We start from the raw sequence: 23825 nt of genomic DNA, 5'->3' as shown, positions 1-23825 counted from the left end.
CAATCAAGTTTTTTTTTCTTTACAATTTTATTGTGTTTTTCCTTTTTACAGCCACATCAATGGGGTAAAAATCTGCTGCCGTAGAGACTCCCCTCCCCCAAATCTCTTAGACGAAATCAATCAACTACACAAAGAATCTGCGCAAACATGCCATCACAGTGGCATCACAAATCATTTGAGTAAAAACGGTAGGAGAACAAATGTGAAAATTTGCAAAGGAATTGGCCTCACTGTCATAAAAAAAACAGAAAAAAGTGATAACTTAAAAGTTTTTTATTTAGGGTTTAAATTCCTTTAAAACAATTAAGTAAGATTTGTTGGAAGGGGGATTTGGGATTGTAATACCAACCAGTAGTTGTTTCTCAGCACAGGAACTTGTGGCACACTCAAATGCAGCTTTTGTATAAATCCCTGTAAAACACTGCCAGATTAGACTGGAAAATACTTCTCAGTAATCCAGTGCAACTATTACCAAAACTACATAAATTTAGAGTCTGCTAAATCCGAAAACATCATCTGAAAGTTGGGGGGGAGACAAAAACATTGAATTCATGCTGAAATTGATGTAATTGCATAATTGTGTTCTCAAATTGTGAATCTGCATTGAAAAGGGGCAGTGAAAAAGTTGACTGGGTGAAATACAGGTCTGGTCTTGCTTTTTTTTTTTTTTTTTTGTCAGCTGGCAAGTACCCTGAGTTTCTGTGCTGGAAAACAAAGCAGCATGAGCGGGTGATCGCGTGTGGAGCGCTCATAGAATACAATGGAGATCACATTAATCGATCCATTTTTTGGCTGACATTATTAAATAGCTCAGTCTGTTCGATCACACGAGTATGGTATCATCTATCTCTTCATTGGAGTCTTGCTGACTGGCAATCTTCTTCAAAGAACGGCGATGACACTCTGAAAGAAGGTCGTTACTTGCGGAGTCCAGAATTGCTGTAATCGTCTGAAACGCACAATGAACAACAGGAGTGACTTCTTGGGTCAACTACTTGCACCATATTGAGCGTCAGTGGTCTGACCTGCATGCATTCCTCTCCCTGGCGGAGTCGTAGTAGGTTGACGATGGTGTGCTCGCTCTGAGCTCTGACGCTGGTGTTCTTGTCTTTGGTGTTGTCCAACAGAGTTTTCAGCAGGGCCTTAATGTGATTCGCCTCCATGGTGGGTGCCGCGGGCTCTTTGAAGACCCACCACAGCACCCGTTCTGATACCAGCCTGATGTCACTGGACTGGTTCTGAAGACACTGCGAGGTCAAACAGACAGCAGGTGTCACAAGGAACACTACAATCCTACTACACATTTCAAACCTCTAATTCGTTGTTATTGACAATCCATACATGCTATGGTAATCCAGCAGGTTTATTAAGGAATTTTAGAACGTGTTCATAACTTGGGAAACGTACAGATGTGCTAAGTAAAGATGGCACAGCACACACAATCTCTTCTTAGAACTTGCATTGTACAATATGGAGGGTCAATAATTTAAGATTCCACAAGTGTAGAGGTTTGTCTGAAAGGGTTATTGACTAAACAGGTCTATAGGTTCAAATCTTGAGTTGGGGTCCTGCTATGGTTGAAAATTCACATTAGGCTTAGCTTCTATGGTGGTGATTCTTATTTCTACAAATTATGTAGAGACTGTAGTTTCTCAGTATGATGAGGCATTCGAGTAAAGTGACATACTCCCATTATTTCACCTATCCTCTGCTATTTACAGAAAAACTCACCTATATGCAGTGTTTGTGCTCAGGCCCAAGCAATAACAGTATAACTTTGGTGCCATTTAGTGACAGCTTGATGCCAAGGAAAAAAAATTCAAAGTGAGTTGGGATGCTTCGTTTCAAACAAAGTAGTCATTTGCCATCATCTTGGGCCTTCCATATCCAATTTTAAAAGCCTGATGGGGCATTAATTACTCATGGATTCTTGGCTTTTGTGGCAAGGCTTGGTCAAATGGTATACCAACTCAAGTGAGAAAAGGGGCACAATATGCATATAGCATAAAGACAAAAACAAATAAAATGTAATCAAATATATCGTATAGTATATTCTGAAAATGCTTTGCAAAATTCCCCATTTCAAGACTCTTCAAGTTTACACTAAACGGCTTCTTTCTTTTTCTGGATTGAGATCAGATTCATATGGAAATCAAAGTCATTTGAAAACATTGCAGCATCCAGCCTAAAGAAACGGAATTATATATAAATTCCTGACCGATTATGTACGGCACAACAAACCTTGACAAATTGTGTGATGAAGCGCTGGGAAACATTACTGCCTCCGTCCACCCCGAGCTGATATCGCATCAGGAATCCCATTCCTCTTATCCCACTGCTAGCAATGGGGATCTGCAAGAGGAACCAGATCAAATAATCCACTCATACACTACACTGGTGGTATAGAATGTTATTAACACCCAAGATAATTTTCTATATATCAATACATGATCAAATATTAAAGCTTTACATGATACAAAAATTATGGAAATATCGAAACAACAAAAAGCACAAGTATAATATGCAGATGAAACAAAACATGCATAATAGGGGAAACAATTGCAATCCCCAATCCCATTATGACAACATAAGGACTGTAGTTAAGATTTTCTCTTTTCCCATGGCTGTAAAACGTTTCCTGAAAATAAAATACTTTTAGACTCAAAATGAACACCGTTTAAGGCAGGGGTCAACCACCTTTTTGAAACTACATGTTGGGTACGAGATAATGCTAAGGGCTACTAGTACCAATTTGCTCAATTTATCTTCATTATTTAAGTCAAATTTATTTATATAGCCCTTAATCACAAAGGTATCACAAAGGTCTTCATTATCTTCATTAATGTGAAGTCAAGTCAAATTTATTAATATAGCCCTTAATCACAAATCACAAAAGTGTCTCAAAGGCCTTCACATGTCCACAGTTTAGTTATCCACTCTAAAAACTAATTGGATTGAACTGAATTTATGAAAAGAACAAAAGACAAAAATCAAGCAGAAATAAAAACTAACTATGAAAAATCTGAAACTATTATAACCGTGGTTGTAAATAATATTTTTCATTCTTATTTATTTATTTAAAGAAACTAACAGGGGGGAAAAGGACATTTTGAACAGCAGTAAGCTAAGAGCAAAGGTCTGGTAAACAAACAGGCAGCAAACTTTCTGCTCACCCTATCAGCAGTGGCGTTGTTCAAAACGGTTTCCATCACGGTGTCGCAGTATTCCTTCCCGCACAGCTTCTCAGGCGCACACTTGACAGCTATGGCTAGCGCCAAGCTACGACCATGACGCACCATCCAGTCGACTCCTGACATGTCAGCTGCAGCCGGAAAAAAAAAAACAGGTATTAGTTTTTTCATACACCATATTACTAATAATATAGACTAGAGAATACCACAGACAAGGTCCACTCCCTCACAAACAAAGAAGTCTATCTCTAAATTGAGATGTATCACTTCACCATACAGTGAACCCCTGCATACTTGCAATTTGCTCTTCACAAATGAGTTTTTTAAGAAACTAAAAATCCCAACTTTGTGACAAACTTTGCCTTTTCCAGCAGATACTAACCCAAGACGTGCTGAAGCAACACACTCTTCAGCTCCTCCTCTGACAGAAAAGGGCAGAGCTCACCAATACAGCCAGCTGAAGCCATCCGAGTGGCATCCTATTTGTGCAAACGCAGACAAGAGCAGACGGACAGAAACAAGAAGGTATTGACTTCTTTTTTAATCAAACAATGCATTATGCTTAAATAAATGATTCAAAAGGAACTTGTATTCAATCTTCAATATATTTTTGTTGCACACCACATACATATGCTGGCATGCACGAAGATACGTCAAAGTGACGTGGCCCTTTGTTGAGGTCCAGGCCTTGCGTGCCATGCATCAACTACTTCAAATTTCTTTGAGACTTGAATAGCAACCCTTTAATTAATTTTTTTATCTAATTCAATGTTTTACCAAGTAAGCCAATTGAGAACATTTTCCTATTTACAATGGTGACCTGGAGGCAAGGTGTGTTAAGTGTCTTGCCCAAGGACACAACGACATGTGACTGTGACAGAACCGCCAACCCCCCGGTTAAGAAACGACCCACTCTACTGCCTGAGCCACAGCCGCCTCAATCCTGCAGTTTCTAAGGCCAAGTTGAGACTGCTGCCCTATTTGCTTAAAACCACCTTTGTTTCAAACCACATTGTCTACCACAGTCTGCCTCATCACAGTGCTCACAGGAAAAATACTAATGCCACAAAACACAGTTTGAGAAAGCTTTGACAGTTACACTTTAAATGAATTGTTACATTCGAAGGCAAAGGCTTTTCACTCAAGGAAATCTTCTCATCCTTGTTAAATGTTTCAAGTTACGCACTCCAAATGTCATACCTCGTCATGTCCCAGCATGCCTAGTAATGTGGTGGTGATGTTCTTGCGGATGTTTGGGTCCACCTTTGACCCAGCCCCTTGAATGACGAACCTTAGCGCTTGTAGCATTGTCTCCCTGTCAAAGACAAAGTGTTATAACAAATGTAAAACATAACACCAAAACAATATAATCACACACTGCTGGTAATACTTGTATTTGTGTGTGAGAAATTAAATGCAGTGCCATTGTGCCATAAAACATGCAAAGAAATTTACAGACTAAATAGTAATCCCACTAGAAAATACATATACATACAACATCATATATACATATAACATGTACATGCGTATATGCATATGTACATATAAACATGTACACATATACATATGTAAATACATGTGTCCACACAGCGCTGATTTAAATTTGCTGTTGACCAATGGAATTAAGTAAAACGTGCCGTGGCTTGACAAGCTACAGTGACTGTGATTACACTTTCCATGTGCCATTTTGTCCTTTTTGTTGTTGCAATGATTAAAAAACAAAAAAGCTACAGAACCTATAATTACATAACAGCCGGCGACAGTGTAGCTGTGCCACCTAGTGGTGAAGCTAGGGAACTCATTTACCCTTCATTTTCTACAAAAATGACAGTCACCTCATGTTGAGATCCCAAGTATTCTTATGAACATAATAATGAAACACAAAAATGCTCTTGAGCAGACAGGGTGAATTACTATACCACACATACAAAGTATCCTGGTGAAGTACAATAATGCATAATCACATGTACAGTAACTTGGAAGCAAACAAATTTCTCAGTCAGAACTTATCGTCACATAGAGATCAATGAATACTTAGGTAACCGTGATCTCCAACGAGTGCACCCACCTGACTCCAGAGTCCTCTGCGTTGCGAATGGCAGCGAGTTGCTCTGTAAAAAGTGGGTCAACCTTGGTGTGGATGGAAACCAGTTGGCCAAGAGCTTCAGCGGCCCTCAACCTCACCGCACGGCTCGAATCTTGCAGGGCCTTTAGGAAGGTGGTCTGCAGCTGTGGCAGGAAGGGCTTCAGAGCAATACCCACCTGCAAGGTGCAACATCACATGCGCGAGTGAAACTTTGCATCTCCATCTCTAAGAAATGTTGACATTGAAGAAGAGAACTTTTTAACAGACCTTTGCCAGCAGAAGAGTAAGAGTCTCCAACAGAGCTGTCTTCACTGTCCAGGCAAAGCGGTCACCCAAGATACGAATCAGGGGGCCAGTGATGTTGACCACAGAGGGCCGCAGCGCTTCGGGGGATGTCAATTTAATAACTCCTCCTAAGGCTTTGGCTGCTTCTTCCTTCTGCTCAGGGCTACCGGTAAGGACGCCTTCTCTCAAGACAGGCAGGATGCAAGTAACACCCTGGAAAGCACAAAGATGAGTGTGAGTAGGTTCTATTTTCCACATTTCAATGTATTTCTGTAGTGATAAAAATGAAAATGTTCTCTGGAATCCACAATTTGTTTCAGAATGCTTTCTAAATATGTCTGTATTTGGATTTTTTTTATTCATATACTATTCTATATGGCTTGGCTCAATGAAGATTGGGAGAAACTGCTCTCGACAATAGCTATGGAGAATTGCATTGGGGGAGTGCATCTATATTTTCAACGCCAATCATGTAATCTACTTAACCAGTGATTGTGAACTAGAAACAGTCTTACCTTTTTGGGCAGACAGAAACCAGGTAGGTGTTGACCTTTTACATCAGCGGCTGCTGATCTAATGTCTCGATGAAGGTCATCAATTAGAGCCAGCTGGCTGCTTGCGTCCAGTTTCTTGGGAGAAAAAAAAACCCAGTCAGTTCATGACTCCAAAAGCAGAATATATTGGAAACAACCCTTCACATGAACGCACCTTAGTGATGGAGTTGATTGTGTCCCAACTCTGAGACAGAACCTCTGTGTTGGTGTCATTAAGGAGGTGGATGAGGCCTGACAGCAGGTTGCGTGTATGAGCTGTATAATCCAGGCGGGTACGGGCAAAGTAGGCATTGAGGATGGTAACAGCGGCCTGTCTGAGGCCAGCGTCTGAGTTTCGAGTTGCCTCCAACAGATCATCGATTATGATGCGTTGGCCCACTTCATCGTCCACGGAGAGGATCACTGTTTGACAACTGCATAATTCCTGATGCAAATAACATTCATCAGCAACGTAAAAAAAAGCAACAGCATCAGCAGATAGATTACCTGAGGTTCATCCTCTGTTCCTAGTTTTCCTTTAAGTGAGGCGAGAAGGGCAGGGAGAATGACGCCGAGGTGTCGGGTCAGGGCATCACCAGCCACGGCTGACAGGAAGGCCAACACACGAGTGTTGACAGGAGGAGCGGTCAGCTGGGAAAACAGGATTTGGTTTCATTAGTCACATTATTCCACTTCTTATGGCGATTGTTGTCATCAACCGCTACCTTTGGCACCAAATAGGGCAGCACCGATCGACTCTTCACTGCCATGACTTGTTTCAAGCCATCCAAAGCAAACTCTGCTGTGTCCTCGTCATCCTGAGAAAATGATTGAGCACAGCTTGAGTTGAGGTGGGGGGGGGGGACCCACAATACACAAACAAAACAGCCCATGGCATGTCTACTGTTAATGTTGCATAGAATGTTTCCATCTTTTTCAAACTTACAAGTTGTTTCAGCAGAGTAGGCAGGATGTCATCCAGCGCCTGGTGACCAATGGTTACATGGAGCTGCTCAAATGTTTTGGCTGCAGCCTCTCTGACTTCTTCCAGTGGGTCGCACAGAGCCTTCCTTACAGTGGGGACCAGAGACTCGGAGAAGACCAGGACCTATGGAAGAATACCATACGTTTGGTGATTTATTAGTGATGATCTGCTTCACTCATGATGAGGAAAATGCATTTATTTGTATGACTGACGGCATCTTTGCTGGTGGACTTCATGATCTCACTGAGGCCAATGCAGACGCCCTGCCTTTCATCACTCTTGTCAGAACGCAGACCCTGTTCCAGAATGGGAATAATCTCTGGAAGAATCTTCTCACCCAGCTTTCTCACTAGATCACCCAGTGTCCGGGCAGCGATCTGAAAGCACACACATGCAGTGATTAAAAAATAATAATAATCAGGAGGTGTTTTTTGGGTGGAAAAAAAAAAGGGTAAATAACCATCTGGTACATACAGTTCTCTTGTCAGGGCAGGTGGAGGCCAAGAAGCCGAGCAGGAGGCTGAAGAGGGTCGGGAGGATTTCTCGAAGGGTTCGCGGTGTGTTGGTCACAACTATCTTCCACACGTGAAGAGATGCCTGGCGAACTACCAGCTGGGTATCCGAACGTCCCATATAGAGGCCGGAAAGAACCCGGTTACGCCGCTCAGCGCCGAGTGCTGAAATGATGGCCTAGAAGTGTGACAATTCAAGTTAGCCACTGGCAAAAACATCAAATGTTAAAAGATAGAGATTTTGATGCACAACACACTAGGATACGCTGATGCTATCAGAAGTAATTTTCTGGTTAAAATACATGTTCATACTCTATTTGATGCGGCAGTTCCAAAATTGTCATCCTCTGATGCAGTCTCTGTGGTCATCTTTCCTGTCACGCCAGAGATATGGAATAGCAGATCTCCAAGCAGCTGGACAGAACTGAACCTGTAAAGCAACACAAACATGGGCGTGCAGTTATTCAAGCTACGTCTACCCAATCTTTTAATACTTCATTGAGAGAAAGTCTTGCTGACCTGATTCTCCAGAGGTCATCAAACAGCCCCTGCTCTAGTTCAGGAAGCAAAAGTGCAATTGCAGTCTCTGCATACATGCTGATGATACACTGGCCAGCTCGTAGCGCAGTGTCTCTCACATATTCATTTTCATCAGCCAGAGCCTAGTGAATCATCACAAAAGTGAAGACAATCTAGTCAAATAAAACTCTAAAAGTATTGTGCAATGACCGAATCTGTATTTGCATTAAAAAAAAAAAATCTATATACAGGCATATAGTGAGGTTAAGGAATAAAGGTTTTACAGATGGCATTGCAGAATTAAAAAGGACTAGATGATTATTGTATTAACTGTGTATATTGCAGGTGATTGGGTAATTCCTATTGGGTTTTTTTCAGACATGGGATTTCATTAACTTCGACATGTCGAGAAAATCTCTTTTGCACAACATCAATAAGTGTTGTGCTAGGATGACTCGTCATTTACTTGAACAAAATTAAGCCACGCTTTTGATGGGAGCTGTGTGCATGTGTGGGCACTTAATTAAATTAAGGTGGGTTCTTCTTTGGGTTGACGGACAAGGCACCGAAAGGAGGAACTAGATTTTTGAAATGAGAACGATTCCAGCAGAACCAGAATGTTAGTCCTGGTTTCAATCGATTTTTCACACTCTATGCCCAACTGTAGTCATCACACAACTAGAATAATGTGATAACCAATCTCAACATTTCAACCAGAGGAGCAATTACCTTTAGAATACAGGGGATGATGGGCCCGACATAGGGAGTGAATTTGTCTCCAAATGTGAGAGGCAGGTAGATGAACATCATGATGTAGCCATCTCTGACATGGGAGGCTATATCCACTTTACTAGCTGTCTGCACCACATCTGGCATCAATTTGTCCAGCTTCTCGACTCCAAGCCCGGCCATCACTTCAGCCAGTCCTGAATACACCAGAAATGGAACTCTGTCAGCAATTTGATTTGTTTGATTTGGAACGACAAAAATGCTAAGCAATGTTAGTGACCTTGGGCTGCCCCAGAACGATCTACTGAGCTCTGCTCAGAGGCCAGCGTCTCCATGAGCCAGGGCAGAAGGTCGTCAAAGCAGGATTCACCCATTCCCTTTACCATGGCTCCAAGGGCTTTGGCTGACACTGTACGCACCTGAAGAGAAGCAGCTACAGCATCAGTTTCAAACACACACATACACTGCTGTTTTTTGTTGTTCATCAATCCCACCTCAGGCACTGGGTCCAATAAAGATGTTTTCAGTCCAGGAATGACACTTGGCAGGTACGGTGACAGATCCTATTACCCAACATAAACATTCCACAGATTGGTCCATAGAATATGATGCAGACAAGCTTAAATTCTATAGCGGCAAACAATACCTTCTGGTCGGTAAGGGAGTACATATTGCCAATAATCTGAGCAGCCATTTTGCGAGTGTCAGTGGAACGATCCTGGAAGGCTCTCTGGACGATAGGCATGATCAAGGCCAGGGAGGGGGCATCAATGAAGTGTACAAACTTGGTGTCCAGAAGAGTTTGAAGACATGTTTGCGTTCTTTGGGATGGATCAGTAAGAGCATCCAGTAGGATGGGCGTTATAGCTGGGAAAGGGATTATAAATGAAAAGTCATTATGAATGAGATGTTACAACATACCACTGACAGCTGGCAGTTCTACCTATCAACCTCGAGAGATGGGAGACCTCAACAAAAAAATTGTCACCATCAGGGGACACTCAGGACAGTACTTTTACGTTTTATAAGCACTTGTACTGTGAAATGTTGGGAGTTTTTAAGGCATTTTTCTGGACCAGGAAGCCACCAAGTGGCACACCTTGGGACCAGATGCTGAACTTGAAAGAGCACTGGGCTTTGGCTAAAGGAAGTTAGGGGAAATTCATTTGAGAGAAGTTTTTGATTGAAACCAAAGAACCCAAAAGTGTCCTTTATCCTTGGTGAGCACACTTAAACTCCACACTGAACGGCTCCAAGATGGAACTGCATGACTAAACACATAAATCAGCGTTGGGTATTATCTCAGAAGTAAATAAATTATCTTAATGTGATACAGCAAAAGAGTAACAGTTAAGTAATGTGCCAAGCCTAGTAAACTGTTGAGCATTCTAAATCATCTAGAAACAACAACACCCTTTCTTACCGAGAATTTCAGGGTTACGGATGACTGAGCCAATTTGTCTTAGAGCCTGTTGACCAGCTTTTTGCACCTTCACATGAGAGTCAGTCAACACTTCGGTCAGTTTGGGGACAATGCTCGGCAGACAGGAAGATAACTGCTTCGGTGCACAGAAAGCCATGGCGCCAAGTAACTCCACAGAGCCTTGAAAAGCACAATTGGAAGATTAGATGTTGGAAAATGCAGATAGTTTCAATACACTCAGGGCTTGTTTTTGTGTGTTGTCTGTGCAGACCTGCTTTAGTCCGCCACGATTCTTCTTCGAGGGCCACTAGCAGAGAAGGTAGAACTAGTTTCACACCGTGTGCACTCAAGTTTCTCATCACTGCCTTCGCACAGTCATCAGCAGCCTGGTGCAGTGAGGAAAGAACCATTAAGTCACAAAACTCTGTGGATTTGTTTGTGAAACTGATTTGATGTTAAAAATAAATAAATAAATAAAAACATAAAAACCCACATTAGGAATTGATTTTCTTGCTCACCTCTCTTACATACTGATTTCCGTCTCCAAAGCAGAGCAGGAGGTGTGGGAGCACATGGACAACATATGGCTCAAACAGTTTGCCCAACATGTTGCACAGCATCTCAAACGCAAAAAGTGCCCCTGGAAGAGAACAAACGTTAACATTCTAAGGGTGCAACCACAAATCGATTAATTAACTAAAAGAAAAACAAATTAATCAAAATTAAATTTGTTGGAGGCAATGAACCCCACAATAAAGTTCTGCTTATTTGTTAATGAATACATGTGTTCTATTCAAATCAGATTTTTTTTCCAGATTGTGTCAAGTCTACTTATGACACATGGATAAAGCAGAAGAAATTGCACAAAAGTAAAATGTTGAAGATTGCCATTTTCTAAAAAGAGAAACTAACAGACAATCTTGTGTGCTTTATGGAGTTTTAGTGGGGTTGAGGGGACTTTAATTCTTTGGTGAGTGATTACTCGCCTTCCCTCCGTCTGAAGTTTTTCTTGTCCTGAATGGCATCAGTCAGCGTTGCCATGATCTCCTGTTGCTTGAGAGCCAGGATACCGAGCCCTTTGACCAGTCCGGCGAGCCCATAGGCGGCTCCCTTCCTCTCAGCATACTTGTCACTCTCCAGCAGTAGCTGCAGCAGATTCCTTACAATCCCTGCCGCATCTTCTTTGATGGCAGGCACTAGAGGAGGCAAACAGCTGGCCACTGACTCTTGAACCTACGCAACAAAGACCGCAAAACAGTTATATCGAGGAACACAATATGACTCTTTTATTGTCTGAAAGATTCAATGGCAATTGATCTTTTTCTTCTGTTGTTTTGTGTTATAAAGTATGGATTGAAAATTGGTGAACATTTCAAAGAACAAAAAAAACAAAAACAACACTTGTTCACAATTCATTCTTTGTTTCAAGTTGTTGATGACCATAACGCATTCCAGTGGGATAAAAGGTTATCTGTGTGACGTAAAAAGTCTCACCCTCACTTGTCTTTTGAATAATAATCATTAAAACTATCGAGTTTTTAGCCAAGGTTTCTTACCTGTTGAGCTGGTGTAGAAAGCGCTGTAATGAGCTTGGCCACTATAGGTTTGACCTTTGGGTCATCTTTATCCAGATGTTTGGCCAAGGAGCCCATAAGAATGACCACACTTTGACGGACAGCATCATAGCTGGCATCCTGGGGGGCATTCTTCAGAAATTCCTCAAACACTGGCAGCAGGGAGCTAACATTGTCCTATAACACACATGACATTCAGAGAGACCTGTGAACTTTTGAAAATGTAAACACAAATGATTGTATGATATCACATGCATTGAAAACCACAGGGAATGGTAAAAAAAAAAAGAGGCGAGCATCACCTTTCCATGTGTGTTGAGGGCTGAGAGGGCTGCTTCCAACATGCAGCGCCGCACCTCAGTGTGACGGTCGTTCAGAGCGTCAGGAACAAAGAAGAGGAAGAGGGGAGTCACCTGTGATTTGTCCAAGTACTGGGCCAGCTTGTTCAAAGTGAGAGCAATGCCAGACCTAGAGCCATGAAAGACAAAGAGTCTTAGTGCTAAAGGAATGAGTGAACCGAGTTGAACTTTTTGATTTCGCCACATTGGACCTATACAATGGTGAGATGTTTTTTTTTTTCTCTCATACCTTGCTTCCCATTGATCCGGTGGAGATTCAGAGACGATTCTGCCCAATGTATCCAGCACAGGGGGTGGCCTCTTTAATAAAGAAGAGGATAAATACATGTTTGTTTGCTTTGGTTATTGGTCTTGTTTAGATCATTGGTATAGTGTATGCAGTCTCTTACATAAAGTTTTTTGTGGTAGAGTTCCGTTAGCTGTCCAAGAACAGGGGCAGATTGCTCTCTATAGTGAGAAACTGCACTTGACAGTGCTTCAGCAGCAGCGGAACGAACAGCCTCTTCATGGTGAGTGATGTCTCCAATGAGTAGGGAGCAGAGCTCTGGGACCAACTCCAGATCAAGAGACTCCCACATTCTAAGAAGACCAAAAGAATTGCTTATCTTTATTTTCACAAAATTGCCCACTTAAAACAATGAAATACTTGTTTTTACTGCAATTGACAAACTTAGTAATGACTGCTTTCTCTAGTAAACACGTGTAGCATCATACTATGACCAAAAAAAAAAAATAATTAACGTCAGGATTCTAAAGACAATCAGAAAAATGACACAGATAACTCAGAGTACATACTTTTCAGCAAAAGCCCGTCCCTCTTCTTCAACATCAAACCTAGCGACCCAGAGCCTGCGCAGCAAACTCAATCCACTTTGCTCTGTGGGGTCTGTCGACAAAGCAAACTCCATCTCTGACAGTCCCTGCACAACGGCGTCAGAAAAATAAAATAAAACAAACAAACAAATAGGACAAACTATAAAGATTAGTTTGTATTCGGTGTAGCATTAGTCCAATTCTTGTGGGCTTTTTGGTGAATAATTGAACTTCTTCACAAGGAAATAAGGTAAAGAGCAAACTTAAAATGGAATGGGGTTATTTCAAACTCACTCTGAGAGCTGCATCACGGACCGAGAAGCAAGGTGAAAGGAGGGCGTTGAGCAGGACATCTATCTCTGACTGCTCTGCTACTGTGCAGCCCTCACCTCCTCCAGCACTGCTACAAAGTGCCGTTAGACACTGAGACGCCAAAACCTAATACAAAGGTTGGAATTGCTTGTCAAACAACTGCCCCTCATACTGCACAGTCCACAACTACATCGATACAGAAAAGAATGCTATCATCACATTTGGCTCAAAATATTGAAGAAATTACAACTCATGTCCACAAAGGTTTACATAAACTCAACTATAATCATGTACGACAAATGTTACATTCATATAGAGACTGTTTTTTGTTCAGTGGCTGTTTTGTGATCATTTTGTTTAAAAGATTTTTGTTTGAAGTCAAAGACTTCAAATTAAAACGTCTTGCTGTTTATGCCTAAAGCAGTGATTCTTAACCTGAGTTCAATCAAACCCTAGGGGTTCGGTGAGTCGGTCTCAGGGATTCGACAGAGCCTCCACTGAGGAGGTCCGAACAAACCTGATTTATTGTGTAAATTTTGATTTGTCAGTATGTAATTTGTTGTGATTTTATCCATTGTTTGATCAAGATGATGTTCATGCACGGCTCATTTTGTGCACCAGTAAAAAAGCATTTATGTCGAATTTAAAAACAAATATATTTTCCACTAACGAGGCGTTCGGTGACTGCGCATATGAAACTGATGGGGTTTGGTACCTCCAACAAGGTTAAGAACCACTGGCCTAAAGCAAGCCGCAGTACTATATTGAGTTTCTAATAGCTACAGCCACCTGTGGCTGAAAAATAAATTGCAAACTTTCTTTTCTTCCTGTGCATGTTTTTTTTTTGTTTGAGACTTATGTACTCTGAAAGATTGTGGGTGGGGACAATCTCTTCTGAGCAAATATAGATTCCATTATGGAAAAATAATAGCTTCCGGTCGTGACAGTGAGCTAACACGAGAAGGTGCATGGTGTCGTATCCATAGAAAGAGCACAGGAAGTACAAACCCGATTCAAGTGTGAACATTATTTTACAAAGGCTTGCAAGAATACTACCCATTGTAAACAGCTAATGTTAATCTGCTATTTATAAAATGGGTGATTCATGAACGGTCAAATGGAAAGGCTACTGTAAAGGCATTTGGGGGCAAAATCCTGCAGAGTTCAGTTTTAACTTGTAAACTCTCTCCGAGTACACTAATCAGGCATAAGGACACTACTTGAATTGGCTAAGCCTACCTGAAGTCTTGGTGTGGCAGTGGAAATAATTCTGGTCAGCAGTATCAGCATGTCAACACGTGGAAGCAATTCAGGGCCATTCTGAGAAGGTAAAAAAAAAATATTAAGTAGTCTTGCCAAATTTGTAAGCAAGATCAACCAAATAAGATGTGTTGAATTTCAGTATGAAAAGCAAACTGTACCTCATCTATAACAGTTGACTCATCCGTCTGAGCCCGTAGCTGACAATGTTCATGAATGATTTGCAAAGATCTAGTCATTCTGCTCTCTGTCTCGTCTGTACTGCCTGAGGACTCCCTAAGAGTGGCGTTAAGGAAAGGAAAGCAGAAGCAAAAAGCAGGGGCAGGTAGTGGTGTCACACCTGGAAGAAAAAAAAATATATATATAAAAAAGATAGAACGGCCCAAATCACAGTCAGTGATACAAATCCCATGAAGTATTTTCATTCAGTTACCGTTTTGGTTTGTAACATCTTGGAAAACAGCCAAAAATGCTCATCATTATTTTCCAAAATAAATGCAAATGTTTTATTATGATTCAACACAAATATAATCTGCCTGTTTTCATGGAGGGTGACCGAGATTGGAGAGTATTTTATTTTGACAAGCTCAAACTCAAAGGATTTGGACAAATTTAAATATTTAAAAAAATATATCCAAACGATTATCCAAAAATCATTCTCGATTAATTTATTTTGATTGCCGATTCATTGTTGCACCTCTACAGATGAGTGTTTGCAATAATACGGTATATGGACTGTGTAGAAAATCTCTTTGTGCCTTCAAAATTCATTCACATTATAAGCATGTAATTTAGGCCGCAAATTAGCAGTGCAAACAATTGTTCGTAGACAATTTCATTGGCTAAGATACAGTACATTTTACTTGTTTTATCTTGGTAATACTGTATGAAAAAAAAATGTTAAAATTAAACAAATGTGTGTTTGCCAAAAAGAGGATTTAAAAACCCTTTCTGATTTGAATTTGACAGAAAATGATGACTCTTCTCCTTACCACTAGTCTTGCCAGCTTTCTGAGGGACAGTGTGCTCATGTAGCAGATGTACAGTGCGAGTAACTGCTTTGTCCAGGTCCTCCTGCTCCCAGGCTGCATCCAGTTCACACTCAGGCTTCAGCAATCGTAAAGTCACATGTCCCACAAGAGCACCTTGAGAAAAGCATACATTGCAATACAGTGGTCTGAAATTGAACAGCTGCGACTACGGCTACAACTACGAAGCAGGTCGGGTACCGAGATGATGGAGGTGATGGGGTATGAGGTACTCTCCGATCTCCAAGAAGATCTGCTGGATGCGTGGAGCAGTCAGAGGTGAGTGCAACAGAGGCAACAAAACCTGGAGAACTGATGGTAGCTCTCTGGTCATCTGAGCTGGTCTCTCTTTTAGAGCAGCTGCTAGGAGACCCACCACACTTTGAAACTCTTCATCGAGCTGGGCAAAATGACAACCATGTCAAAAGTCAACAAGGTTAGAAGAATCAAAGTCACGTAACAATGTTTTCTTACCCCTTGAAGTCTTTTGCGAATAGATTGCTCTTTCACACGTTGCAATTCAATCATTTCCTTCTGTTTGCTGGTGAGCTGCACGTCATCCTTGATGCCTCGTTTCTTCTTAATCTCCTGTGAAATCAAAATTACATTTAGATCCAGAGATAGTCATTAAAATAGCATAGAGAATTGGTTTTAAATTACCTCCTGTAACTCAAGTCCAAAAATCTGTTCCTTGTAGGAGTAGACCTTGTTCTCTTTCTTGATATTCCCTTTCTTGATGTTCTCTTTCTGTGCACTGTGGGAAAAAAGTGTGCCATTAAACTACCACAGGCCAATGACATGACAAACCTATTGGAATGTTTTGGGTTTTATTTTTACCTCTCAATGATGGAGTTATCATATAGTTCCCCCTCGGGAGTCTGCATAATAGCGTACTCCTCCTTGGTGACAAGAACTAGAGCAGGTTGGGAAAGCTCCTTTGTTACGTGACTGATTACGCGAGGTAGCAGCTTGTCAGGAGAAAGCACGCAGAGGGCACCAACAGCATTTTTCACTGCCTGAGGAAAAACAAATCAGAATTTTCTTAAGGATATTTTTTTTTTTAAGAATTAATGCTATGCATTTATGGACTCTAAACAATAACTCTTTATTTTTCTGAAATAAAATCAGGCTATTATTAGGAATATTGGGTTTTCACCTGGTTATCAGTGTTGACTCTAAACAATAACTCTTTATTTTTCTGAAATAAAATCAGGGTATTATTAGGAATATTGGGTTTTCACCTGGTTATCAGTGTTGACCTCCAACAGATGTGGCAGAATAGCCTCCAGATTATTTTCTATAAATTCTTCTGCTTTTATGTTCATGGACGAGAGCAGAGATGGCCACAGACCACTGCGAGCCTCAACTTAGAGATGCACACAGAATAGCCCGGATGTAAATCACAAGAAACATTTAAATAGGGCAGTTGTGTAAATAACACAAAATTGCTCCTCCTTGTACCTAGGGATGGATGATGAGCAACAATGAGGATCTCCATAGCCAAGTTCTCCAATTCATTAGGGTCACCCCATTGACTGGCTGAGGTGCAAATGACGTGCAGAGCATCCAGCAGCACACGTGGACGAATGTAGTTGCGACCAAGCTCAGTCAGCTCTCCAGACTCTAACACCAAGACATCCTGGGGCATAACCTGATGAAACAACCAAAAGCAATTCAGACCTTTTTATCGAAGCAGAACCAAGATATGGTAAGTCATTCTGTTTTGTGGCCCATACTTTGTGTTTGTTGATGACAGCTCGGAGTTCGCCTAGAAGGCCCTGGGCAAAGTTAGAGCCACTCAGTGAAGAAAGCAGTTTTCTGACTGTCTGTTTTGCCCGCTTCCTCACACGCCAGCTCTGAGACAGCAGGACTGCCACAGTGGCACTGTGATACATCCTGTAAGAGTGGTTAGATATAACAAAGATGAACGTCTTTCTTTGAGAATCATGTTCATGCATGCAAAAAACAAAAGTAGTAATTTGTGTTGTGGCACTTTAGCTTGGATAAGTTAAACATAGGTTAAACACGGCAACACACGCATTTGCCCTTGACTGTCAGAATATTTTCTTATGTTTAGCACAGTGTTTTTCATGTGTTGGGTTAAGGTTCCATTATGGGCGAGTCGTGGACAAGTACAGGTAGCAAAAAACTATAAAGGGTCCTTGGTTTAGGACAGTAACTACACACGACTTTTTTCGTTTTATTTAATGTTTTACATTTGTATTTTTTCCATATAAATACTGTATTTACTGTAATTATGACAACTGCTATGTTAGTGCTAATTTTCAAAAGTAATTTCTTTAACAAGGTGGCACAGTATAGCACTGGTTAGCATAACTGTCTCACAATTTTGAGGTGTGGGGTTTGATTCTGGCTCCGGCCTTCCTGTGTGGAGTTTGCGTGTTTGCCCCGTGCCTGTGTAGGTTTCCTTTGGGAACTCCCGTTTCCTCCCACATTCCAAAAACATGCATGGTAGGCCGACTGACCACTCCAAATTGTCCATAGGCGTGAAAACAGCTGGTTGTTTGTCTATGTTGCCCTGCAATTGGCTGGCATGAAGCTCCCAAGGATAAGCGGTTCGGAAGAATGAATATTTTAATAGTAGCTAATATTTTTAACTTGTACAAAAGTGGGTCTCCACTTCGAATAAAAAAATGCAGGTCACAGGGTAACCATACTTGAGAACCACTGGTTGAGCACATGTAGAACTTAAAGTCAACGCACGACTCATTAGTTATGCTATGGAACATAAACTCACTGAGCTTTGGTGGTGTTAAGCCTGTGGGCATGATCCAAGAAAAGTCTTTCACAGAGCAGCAGCACAGTCAGCTGAGCTAAAAACAAACCAACAAAAGAAACATTGCTTCACATATTGAATTTAAAAATCAGGATGACTGACAGTAATCAATAACAATTGCCTCACTTTCATCATTGGCCTGGCAGAGGAACTTCTCGGTTGTGAAGAGTGGTTTCTTGTCATCCAAGATCAAGTTCCAAAAGCTGGAAAATTTTGTTTCTGTAGAAAGTGTGTCAACAGTTAATACTACAGCCAATTGTTTTTTTTTTTTTAACCAGTTCCCATGAATAAGATGTGGGTACAAAAAAGTGAACATTACCAGTCACTGTTTCAAGCAGGGACAGTCGACTCAAAAGAACCGAAGCTGCCACACCTTCAGAAAGCAGAGCATTCTGGGTGTTTTGTGTTGCAGCTTTTTCTACTGTTTGGAGCAGCAAGGGTATAAGTTCTGATGCCTGGGCTAGAGTGTCACCTGAAAAGAGGGAAAATATTGTGAGAATAATGAAGAAATGCAAGCAAATAAGTGTGATATGGGGACCGTTGTAGAGGATTTTTGCCTTATGAGAACTGACCTTTGAAGGCCCCTAGCATGACCTGGATGTAGGCGTGGCGAACCAGAGAGGTGGAGGTTTTGAGGGTGAATGCCTTCTGGAACCAAGCTAGCAGAGCGCTAGGAATCTGCACAGTAAGGCGACTGCTCCATTGGGAGAGCACTGACACTCCATGCACCAAGGTGCCCTCGTGAACTAAATTGAGCGGGAAGCAAAAAAAAAAAGAGATTTAAATGAGTCCTTCAAACTGCTTCAATACATGCATTGTCTTTGCAAATTCCTGATGATGATTAAGCAACCACACTTAAGTTAATACAGAGCGAAAAAGAGGAGTGAAGAGTTACAACAAGATCAAGGATACCTTCCTGCTGCAAAAAGGGAATGAACATCACTGTGACTGTAGAACTCAGAGTTTGGCTTGAGCTTCCTGAGCCTGCATGGTGGCTGCAGCTGCCAATCCCTGAAATCAGAAAATTCAATAAACCACAACTTAATCATCCCTTCTGCACTTTAGAAGACATAAGATGTTTCATACCTGACAAAACACTCATCTTTTGTGTGACGACTGTAAGCTTTCCTTCAGATCCTGTAAGCATGAGCGTGTGGCAACATTAAAACAATATCATTAATATATATATATATATATATATATATATATATATATATATATATATATATATATATGACCTGGTTCAGAAAATGGAAGTGATTGATTATTATTATTACATCAAATGTAGCAAATTGGCTAGAGTGCAAATAATTACTTCACCTCCGAGAATTTTGAAAAGGTGCGTGACAATGTCCAGTACAGCATTGGTGTCACTGCACTGTTTAGCCAAGTTTTGTAATGCCTGGATTGCTTCCTCCATAAGTTGGGCATTGTTGGCTTTCAATTGACCTTAAAATAAAAATACTGGTAACTTAGTTTTTTTCCATGAATAAAATACACCTAAGCAGACCATTGTACAAATTCCTTACTTGATATAGCCTTTCCAATATCCATAGAATACTGACTGAGATCAATAGTCAGTGCAGAAAGAAGGCAGGAAATTGCTGATGAGAGAATAATTAGAAGACACTCCATTAGGAATTGAGGAATAAGTCCGCGGTTATTCATGACACCCACCTTGCATGGCATTCTCCGGGCTTCGCAGCATTGTTTTCTGAATGCTGGGAAGAAGCAAGTCCTTGAACTCAGAGTGAGAGACGTGGCGCAACAGGGAGCCACTTTTGTCCAAAATGTGCTGATGTGTTTTTGTCTTGCTCATAAGGACCGACTTTATGTACAGGTCCAACATGGCGCTCTGGACAGCAACAAGAGTCAAGATTTTTTTTATCAGAAAGCAGTGAATCTCCACTTCGTGGTGTGATGCCAAGAACTCACCTTATGCTTGTCAATTGTGGCTTTGTCCTTGTGAGCTGTGCAGAAGTCCAAACACACACCGAGCATGGCTAGGGTGGTAGAGCATGGGTCCAGACTCAACAATGTGCTGATGTACTGCTCAACTAAACCCGGATTCTAGGAAAGAAGCCAAAATGTCAGATTTCTCCAGATGCCAGATTGTACAAGTCGCACAAAATGATGACGTCCGGCTCCTTTATACTCACTTCCTCACAAAGATGAGTGAGATTCTTCAGGCTTGACTTCTGAGCAGTAGATTTGGCTCCACCTACAACCCCGGCCACAAGCAGGCTCTGAACGTGAACCTGAGTGACAACAGCCAATTCACAAACTCAAGTGACAAAGTTACGTTGGCCTGTTGATGTAACAATGGCAAATCCTTTCAGAGAATTACAGTAAACTACTGTTACATCTCTGTTTATCTTTCACTAAAGAATACTTTGGAAATCGGGTTTTAATTAAGTTCAAATATGTTTTAAATAAGTACTAAAAAGTGCTGAAGGGGTAAACCTATATGAAAAATCACAGATTTTACCTATCACAAGTGGATGTGGAATGCATTTTTGACAAGTTATATGCAATTGAACTGTATAAAAATGACAAAGATAACACTACTTACCATTTTATTCCAGGTTGGGCCTTGTCTCTTCTCCGGAGCAGAAAAGACTGCAGGGACTAAAAGGCAGGTCCAAGATAGGCCAATGAAGGCAGCAGAGCCTGTGCTTTTCCTGGAAGAAACAAACAGACCATCATTAATACTCAGTTAATGTCAGGTACCCATTATTTTTGACATCTGAAGAATTACATCCATTGCTACAACTCGACAAAATACAAGTGGCAATTCTGTCACAAACACACAATGAAAAACAGTTACATGAAATACATACCCCGGCTCTCCATTTTTACTGACAACCCCACTGTTGAGAAGGCAGTGGAGGAGGCTCATTACCAGAATGTCAGGTTGGCGTTCAGCCAGCTGAGCAATGGCGGAGAGGATCTCTCGGCGGGATGCAGAATCCCTGACAAATACAAACAATTGCTTAACAGAAAAGACAAAAAAATTTAAAACCAAGAGTGCAGATATCTTTTATAAGACCACAAGGTTACCTATATCTGTGAGGAGTGAGGCAGAAGAGCTTGCAAAGGCCTTTAATGGCAGGCTCTGGTAATTCTGCAATAAATAGAACCCCAAAATCATCAGCGGTGACTGGATCTGTTTTTATTACAACCAACATGTGTAATAAACAAGCACCCACAGACTCACCTTTACCCTTTAAACATTGTTTCAGCTCTCCGAAAATCTCCTTACGCTCTTTCACACTAGCTGTCGTCACTTTTACAGCAAATTTCTTCAGCGTCTCGGAAACCTGGAGAACAGATATCATTTAGCATTTCTTGTGCTTTAGAAAATCAAACATGTTTGTAGATGTACATTTGCAAAGTCGAATTCACATAACAAAGGTACATCTGCATATTACACATTTCAGGAAGGAGAAACGGAAGTCCATGCTAAATTCCTCCCCGAGTGTGAAATCAACTGGTGATCGCCAAAGTAATTGAAATTCAAGGGAAAAAAATCATATTTCTGCATCGTCTCGTTTGTTGGGGCTAAATAATTCCAAGCTCTGACATAACGGGGACACACTTTACGTAATCGACTGAATAAAATTGACAGACGGAGGGTGTGTGTGCATATACAAGTCAGTCAGCTAACTTGTGTCTAGAAATTAACATACTGCTCCCAAAATTATTATTATTAAATGCCCTGTTCATACAGTTGTCTGTTTTATTCTTAAAAAAATATGGTTGCATCGCCGACAGTAATTGCCTATTGTTACTTGCAGGACAGATGTTGATATAAGCCAGGCATTCTCAGCCTACGTAGCACTTTGCGATTAGCCATTAAGCTAAATAAATTCTGGCCACGTGTCGCTTTGAGAGCTAACACACTCTTCTAAATTACACAAAAGTATTAGGACTATACCAAATTTGACGGATGAACGAATTACATTTCATTGTCAAATAGTTAATCGTGTTACAAAAAGCCAGACACACATACCTGCATGTCCGCTGCCATGTTGCCGGTCCAACCAGCGGAAGAAGTCGGTGACGTCACTACCGGTTGAGTGCTCGCTCTGGTTGTCGCTCCTCGACTTGATTGTAAATTGCGTATACGCATTTCTGCGTACATTTTGATGATGACATGATCATTATTATTACATCAAGTCCAGCTATGTAGCAGATTTGTTTTTTTTCAATCCTGAGACAAGTTAGATTTATATTTGGTTCCAATTAAATGTTATTTAAAGTTTACTTTTTCCCCAAAAAAGTATACTGTTCAAAAGCCAGTATTTGTGATATACAACAATAAAAAAAAAAAAAGTAGACAACCAAGGTAAACCCTTTTAAAACTTTTTTCATCCTTAATGGGACCATTTAGGTGACTAACAACACTCAGGACATGTGCAAAAATGATCCAATTAAATGTTATTTAAAGTTTACTTTTTCCCCCAAAAAAGTATACTGTTCAAAAGCCAGTATTTGTGATATACAACATTTTTATTTTTTTTAAAGTAGACAACCAAGGTAAACCCTTTTTAAACTTTTTTCATCCTCAATGGGACCATTTATGTGACTAACAACACTCAGGACATGTGCGAAAATTTTATTTACAACATTTTAATTTTTTTTTAAGTAGACAACCAAGGTAAACCCTTTTTAAACTTTTTTCATCCTCAATGGGACCATTTATGTGACTAACAACACTCAGGACATGTGCGAAAATTAAATTTCCACACATGTCCTGAGTGTTGTTAGTCACCTAAATGTTGAACAGAGGCTGAGATGTACCGAAGTCAAATTCCTTGTTTGGCATGCTCAAACATGGCCAATAAAAATTCTTGAATCTTAACGACTTTACGGTATTTACAGTACAGCTTCTCCCCACGGGGGTTGCAGGAGCCTATCCCAGCAGTCATCGGGGGACACCCCAAACTGGTTGGCAGCCAATCGCAGGGTACAGAGAGACGACCAACCATCTGCGCTCGCACTTCGGAATGCTCAATCGGCCCACCATGTGTGACGTGAGAGGAAACCGGAGCACCAGGAGAAAACCCATGCAGGCACTGGGAGAACATGCAAACTCCACACAGGGAAGGCCAGAGGTGAAATTGAACCCAAAACCGCTAACTGTGAGGCGGACATGCTGACCAGTGCACCACAGTGCTACCTGACCTATAAAGTGTACATCACAATTGAAAACCAAACCATAACTTTTAAGGGGAGGGTGCAAGTGTCATATATAGACACCCCCAAACTAATTTGCGACACCTTTTTATTTTTATTTTTTTTATACCGGTCGGTCTTTTGGGGCAGGGTTCTGTATCAGTGTAACACATCTTGATGTAGTAATACTTAGCCAGTCTTTTTTTTTTTTTTTTTGCTGATGGCACTTTCTAAAATCCTC

At 41.0% G+C, this 23825-nt stretch overlaps 1 protein-coding gene and 1 long non-coding RNA gene across 2 annotated transcripts; one reads left to right on the top strand and one right to left on the bottom strand.

Annotated features, from left to right (window-relative positions):
- On the bottom strand, positions 1–22547 carry gcn1 (GCN1 activator of EIF2AK4). The gene is made up of 57 exons (XM_085909612.1): positions 22419–22547; positions 21624–21726; positions 21467–21530; positions 21247–21378; positions 20979–21087; positions 20566–20664; positions 20342–20476; positions 20084–20261; positions 19936–20010; positions 19727–19855; positions 19493–19543; positions 19319–19417; positions 18979–19152; positions 18726–18878; positions 18533–18625; positions 18368–18443; positions 17346–17505; positions 17071–17260; positions 16851–16975; positions 16447–16625; positions 16270–16363; positions 16084–16197; positions 15811–16009; positions 15574–15726; positions 14743–14921; positions 14561–14641; positions 13304–13447; positions 12992–13116; positions 12586–12775; positions 12426–12496; positions 12140–12305; positions 11820–12014; positions 11250–11496; positions 10782–10903; positions 10535–10649; positions 10264–10443; positions 9487–9707; positions 9335–9403; positions 9121–9259; positions 8841–9037; positions 8112–8254; positions 7905–8022; positions 7555–7770; positions 7293–7457; positions 7042–7203; positions 6821–6913; positions 6603–6746; positions 6271–6540; positions 6078–6191; positions 5545–5775; positions 5260–5453; positions 4392–4506; positions 3574–3670; positions 3174–3322; positions 2242–2352; positions 1026–1247; positions 1–949 (listed from the first exon to the last, which is right to left on the bottom strand). Exons 1-57 carry the CDS (start codon positions 22536–22538, stop codon positions 824–826), a joined length of 8115 nt encoding a protein of 2704 aa, XP_085765738.1. The 5' UTR covers positions 22539–22547; the 3' UTR covers positions 1–823.
- LOC147057713 (uncharacterized) lies at positions 3205–10900 on the top strand. Its single transcript, XR_015065827.1, has 3 exons — positions 3205–3346; positions 3563–3716; positions 5724–10900. It is a non-coding gene; the product is annotated as an uncharacterized LOC147057713 (long non-coding RNA).
- Positions 22548–23825: the final 1278 nt, after the last annotated feature.

The sequence above is a fragment of the Syngnathus leptorhynchus genome, chromosome 4 (genome assembly GCF_054491065.1).
Source record: "Syngnathus leptorhynchus isolate UIUO chromosome 4, UIUO_Slep, whole genome shotgun sequence".
In the NCBI taxonomy this organism is placed as follows: domain Eukaryota; kingdom Metazoa; phylum Chordata; class Actinopteri; order Syngnathiformes; family Syngnathidae; genus Syngnathus; species Syngnathus leptorhynchus.
Note: the sequence above shows the minus strand (reverse complement) of the source record. Positions and strands in the feature narration are given on the sequence as shown.